General features: G+C 39.4%; 1 protein-coding gene across 2 annotated transcripts in view; it reads right to left on the bottom strand.

The window, feature by feature from the left end:
• Positions 1–3863, bottom strand: part of LOC112045445 (plectin) — a 58859-nt gene extending 54996 nt beyond the window's left edge. Inside the window, exon 1 of one of the 2 annotated variants that reach the window (XM_052886172.1) lies at positions 3271–3863. In XM_052886172.1, coding sequence (XP_052742132.1) covers positions 3271–3393 — 123 coding nt within the window. In that variant the 5' untranslated portion in view covers positions 3394–3863. The remainder of the gene's footprint in view (positions 1–3270) is intronic. The other variant, XM_052886171.1, reaches the window with a different exon arrangement.
• Between the last annotated feature and the right edge of the window lie 2137 nt (positions 3864–6000).

The raw sequence follows: 6000 nt of genomic DNA on the forward strand, positions 1-6000 counted from the left end.
TTAAAAGGGAGAATAATAGGCAGTGGTGTAGCGTGTCTTGGTGCTCTGTATCAAAATTATTTGGCGGGCCCTAATGGGTAACGATTTCTCCCAAAATAAACGAAAAAGCTCGCTTAAAATAAATAATATGACAGTGATTTGAGTTACGTAGGATATTCCCAACTTTTGGGGCGCACGTTTAACCCGGAAAAAAGAAATTGTTTTTATTACTTTGACATTTCTGAAATGAAAAATGTTCAAAATTTAATTGAGATTGTGGATTACATTTTAATAATTTTTGCTTGCACACGTAAGGGGCCGCTGTAGGGGCCTGATACGGGGTATATACGCCCCTAATAATGGGGAACAGAGCACCAAAGGAGAAAATGGTTGGACGACATAAGAGAGAGGACCAGACTGGACTACCCACGACTGAAACGCGTTATGGAGGATAGGAAGGCTTTTCGCATACTGATCGCCATACTCCGTTATGCCAGCCACTGACCATCAAGTAACCTCACATGCCTGCAGCGCTAACGGAATGACGTCCGATAAAACTGGTCGTGTTTTGATCGCGATCGGCATGAAGTCATACACATCGCGACCAACACACGATCAGTTTTATTGGCATGTGAGATTACTTGATCGTCAGTGGCTGACATTAATGGCACCGCGTGACGATGATGAATGGAGTAGGTTCGGTGTGAGGCCCACAACTTCCTTATTTCCTTCCAGACCCTAAATAACTTTCAGTATATTTATCAAATTAGGAAGGTGACATTTTTAGTTTTTACTAACACTTTGTAATTGTTAATAAAAGATGTCAAATAATTTATGAAGTGCTTTCAAAGAAAAATGGAAAACTATAAAATTGGAAAACTTTGCCTGGAAATATTCAGCGGGTCCGCACATTTCAATGGGAGAATCTTTTAGAGAAATCTAAAAGTGTTCCAACCGTAGGCTTTGCAAACGCAACTCATTAAAAAAGGTCTTTGCCCTTCGCTACGTATGCAAATGTACCTAGCCTACGCCGTTACCTACGCCGTGAATTAGCTACGAGTTACGATCGCGTTTTTTAATTAGTCTGGTCTAACAGTTTGTAAACAAGGTTAAAAATATATTTTTGTTATTTCTAAAGTAGAATATTTGCCATGTTTATTTTTAAATATGACTAATTAGCAAACGCCCACGATATCGTCTGCTTGAAGATAAGTCTACCTACGCGTTTATCTTCTTAACCCACACGCTCTAACGATAGAAAATAATAATTTTCCATGAAAAATAACGTAAAATTAACTTGCTTATATTATTTGCTATAAGCTTGCAACCCGTTTTTAATGTTATAGTGATTAAATTTTCAATATCTTATGTACTTATAATTGTACAAAATCACTAACGCGACTGGCAGCGTGACGGTGTCTACGCTGCCTAACAAACAACCGAGCTCAAGTCATCAAATACCCTCTTATTTATACCAACCCTAATACCTCCCCTCTATAATATCATCAATTATGAATGTTAATACCACCTGTAATCGAGGAACTGGACAACCTCCTTCTTTTTTTGAAGTCGGTTAAAAATATCCCTTTCAAAGAATATCACTTTTCTTTATCATCACCGACATTCACATCATTCTAGTGTACTTACTAAACTCTCTAGTCTTTTGTAAGGTAATTCTATATGACCTAATTCTTTAATCCTTGTTCCATACTTACATCATCCTTTTAATAATGTCTCCTGCCGTTGTTTCATCATTATGTGTAGTGAAAACCTTCCTTAGTCAAAGTTTCCATAATTAAAAAATCTTTTTAACCGATTTAGAAAAAAAGGAGGAGTGAATTCGTCGGATTTTTTTTAACAAAAAAATTCAACCGACCTTAAAATCACAAAATAAACTAAAAAAACCTTTTATCGCTTTGAAGGCGGTGCTCACACAGTGATGCATTAACTCTTTTCTGTTTTAAGTGTGTCCTAGCATAGTGAACGAATACGCTACAGTACGGTAAATTTTCATTGTAACACAAAATGAAAGAACCGATTTTCATGAAAATTAAATGGGACCAATCTGGGAGAAATTGAAGAAAAATAATAATTTTCAAAATTGGTTAAGAAATGACAAAGTTATGAGGTAAAATCATTAATATAATTGCATTGAGAACCTCCTCCTTTTTTTTAATTCAGTTAAAAATAAAAAAGAACCTTCAACAATTTTACAGGATTAAAGATCAAGTTAAAAAACTGTTTCAACCGTTTTAATACAATAAAGATGTTTCGCCATTTTGTATTCATGTCACACTCGTGCGAATAATTGTTGAGAACTAGCTATGCCCTACGGTTACACCGCCGTAGATCTCTTTCCTGTGAATATATCGGGATGAAAGTAGCCTATGAGTACTGAAATCAATTTTTGTGCCAAATTTCATCCAGATCAAAGTTCAGCCGTTGAGCCGTGAATGATTAAAAGACATCCTCAGAATACAGAACCAAGATTTTCAATGCAATGCAGCAATAAAGATATTTTCTTTCTTTCTTTCTTTAAATGAGTGCAAAATATAATAAGATAGATGCTTTTAGGATCCATTTATATCCCAAGGTTGCTGCAGCCTCTTCAACCCGGTTACCCAAATTAGAGTAGTAATGGTTATAACTTTATTCTGAGCAGACATAGAAATTTTTCCAACTTTCTGAACATTTAGTCAATTTTTCGTTACGTTAGAACCTTCTATAAAACTAAAAGATTAAATGAAATCGATAAAGTCGTTCTCAAGTTATGGCATACCAGGGGAAATGGGAATTTATTTCATATCTCTATAGATAATTCAGTAACATTGTCTTCTTTTTGAACGTAAATTCCCTGAAGCGTGAACCCTGTAATAAAGTAACAGCAAAGAGAAGAGGTAAAGTGGAACATCTCGAGATTCCCCCATTGACCCGTGAGTGTGACATCAATGAACTAGATCCCAAGCATGCGTAGGACGCGGCGCGAGCGGCAGGCGTACCGCGTACCGTGTACGGAACCACAACTACTATGCTCTCGTAGCTCTCTGGGGAAAGCTTTCGTAGCTCTAAGTTACATTTTTTCATGTATTTAGTGACATTTTTAGTTGTAACAGATTTGGTTCTTTCGACAACTGAAACAAAGGTCTTTGAGGGAGTAGGTGGAGAGGTTTTTCTTTATAAAAAAGATAGGTAGTTAGGCAGAAAAGTACCTGTCTAGGAAGGTTTATTTAAAGTTAGAGCAAAAATTAGGGTACAAAAAGAGGAAATCGATAGTAACGAGAAGCCACTGACCTGATTTTCTTGGTTGAGCAGTTTGAGTTGGTCATTGATGAGGCTGTACTTGGCGCTCTCCTCCTTGCGCAGCGCGCGCTCCTTCTTCAGCTCCGGGCTCCAGAATGTCTTGATGCTGTGCATGCTGGAGCCCAGCTTCTGGTTGGTCAGTTCGAGCTCCTTCTTGAGGTTGCCGAGCTCGCGCTGCAGGTCGGAGTTCTGGCTCTGCAGCTCGCCCAGGAACAGCGGCGGCGGCTCGCGGCGGTAGTAGTCGTCTTCGGGCGGCGGCGGCGGCGCGTAGGAGCGCTCGTAGTCCCGCTCCAGCGACTGGTAGCGCAGCGGGCGCGGGCGCGCGCGGTGGTGCGCCCCGGCCGAGGCGGAGCGGCCGCGCTCGTCGGGCGCGGGCGACGGCTCGTCATCGCGCGCGAGGTAGGGGCTGCGGCGGGACGGGCTGCGGTCCACCTGCGGCAGGCGGCTCCGCGCGCCCGACCACTCCTGCCGGCGCCAGTCCTCCCGGCACGGCGGCCGCTCCTCCTCGCCGGCGTACTCGCGGAGATACAGTTTGCCGTGTGCCGGGCTCACGTCGGACGCATCGTGCACTGGCCTGGCTGACGGGCGCGCGACCACTGAGCCGCCCGCGGCGAGCATCGATCGCGCCGCGCCGCGCACGCGCGCCGCCGCCTGCAGCGCTCGCAGCGCCGCAGCGCCACAGCGGGGCGCCGCCGCGCTGCGATAACTGGAGCAGAGGTGTGTCTGCGATCACACTTCCGAAAACATTTTTTTTTGGATTCTTGCAAATTTTTCTCAATGAAAATTGCTTTTTTTTCAGATTTTCATTCAGCTCGACATGTGCCTCCATGGAGCTAACCTCAGTCTTAGAACTATGACATGTATAGAACTATGATATGTATAGAAATGTTAATGATGCACCCGGATTTTGTTTGTCATTTAGTTAAATTAAAAAAATCTTCAAACTTAACATAAGATTTAGAGCTGCACCTTAGAGCCAAAATAGAAATGTTCAAGCATATATTAAGAATGATCGTTACCGACATAAAAAAATCTTTTCCTATTCTTGCAAGATTATTAAATTACCAGGCAGGCCTAAATTCATATATGTACCTTGTCTATGAAGTCAAAAATTATCTATTAGGAATATTTTTTAAGCATCAATCATGTTAAGATTTTTTGTACGGTACGGTTTTCCCATCACCATCCATTTACTAGTAAGTGTTTTCAAAAAAAAGGAAAAAAACAAAACCTAACACACCCAATAACAAATATACGAGTAGTAGGAAATTAAAACATTTAGATTCAATTGTCGAGCAATATTGCTGCCTTGATCAATTAAATACCAAGAAACTTTCCCCCTTCACCGAAGTCGATTGAAACAAAAGGTCAGTCGTTTTACAATCGCTCAAAGTGATTACCAAAACCATCAATTACATCATACGTCGGAGTTATTTATAGCTCAGTGTTTTCAGCCTCCCGTTTTCATGAAATCTAGCGGAAAGCGCTTCACATCTAGACCGTTGCTTGAAGTTCCTCTTATCCCATGACCCACTTAAAAGTTTCCTCTCGCTCTGGCTTACGTTGAACGTATATTTACGTCCCTGTCTTGAGGTCGTCGTGTATATCGGTCAGGCTAGTTGCAATCGGGAATAGTAATGTAGAATTCCCCTATTAAATTATTTAAAATAAAAGAACTAAGGCTTTTGGGGTTAATTATCAAGCTTTTCCTGTGGTATCTAAAGTTTAAGTGATTAAATAATTTTCATTATTTTTTTACAATTTATCTAGATATTAATTAAAATATATCGGTTAGGCTAGTTGCAATCTGGAATAGTAATGTAGAATTCCCCGAATAAATTATTTATATATATTAAATAAATAAAAGATCTTAGGCTGGTATCTTTTCAATTATTAAGGTAATTATCAAGGTTTTCGTGTGGTATCAACGGTTTGATTAAATATATTATTTTTATTTTTTTGACAATTTAGTAAGTAATTAAAAACTTAATAAAACTAATTAAAAATTAATTCATAAAAAATACATAATATTAATCAAAATAAATAACAGTATATAAAATAGTAAAACCAAGCCATCCAAAGTAGAAAACACTTTTCAATCTAAGTTAAAAATAACAATTATTATTATTGCATAATTGCGTAAGGTTGGTGATCTTTGATTTAGATTATTTAGTACTAGATTTTAATACAAGGGGTTAAAAATACTCATTACATGCGAGGTATTTTTTAATTACGCATTCCACAGACAAGGACGCTGCATTTCGTTCCAATTTATTTTTTTTTATCAAATAACCAGGGCCTTTGTACTCGTATCCACGTATGATGATTCTATTTACGAATAAAACCTCCTTCGTTTTATAGAAAAAAATCGTGAGGAAACTTGCATACCTGAGAATTTTCTCGATTCTCTACGTACGTGAAATCTGCCAATCCGCATAGGCCAGCATGGTCGACTATTCGACTAACCCCTTTCATTCTGAGAGGTGACTCGTGCTACACAGTGAGCCGGATATGGGTCATGATAAATGAAAATATTTAAAAAGGTTCAGATAATTACCATTCTCAAAGAAATTACAAGCGCCGTAGCGCGTAGAGCCCAATTTCGTAGAGCCTGTAGAGCCATCCGCGGTAGGAACAATTATTTGCAGGCTGCAGTGTAATCGTAATGGGGATGATGACTAGGTTTGAATATCATTATTGATTATAATAAGACATTCGGAT

The sequence above is a fragment of the Bicyclus anynana genome, chromosome 2 (genome assembly GCF_947172395.1).
Source record: "Bicyclus anynana chromosome 2, ilBicAnyn1.1, whole genome shotgun sequence".
In the NCBI taxonomy this organism is placed as follows: Eukaryota; Metazoa; Arthropoda; class Insecta; order Lepidoptera; family Nymphalidae; genus Bicyclus; species Bicyclus anynana.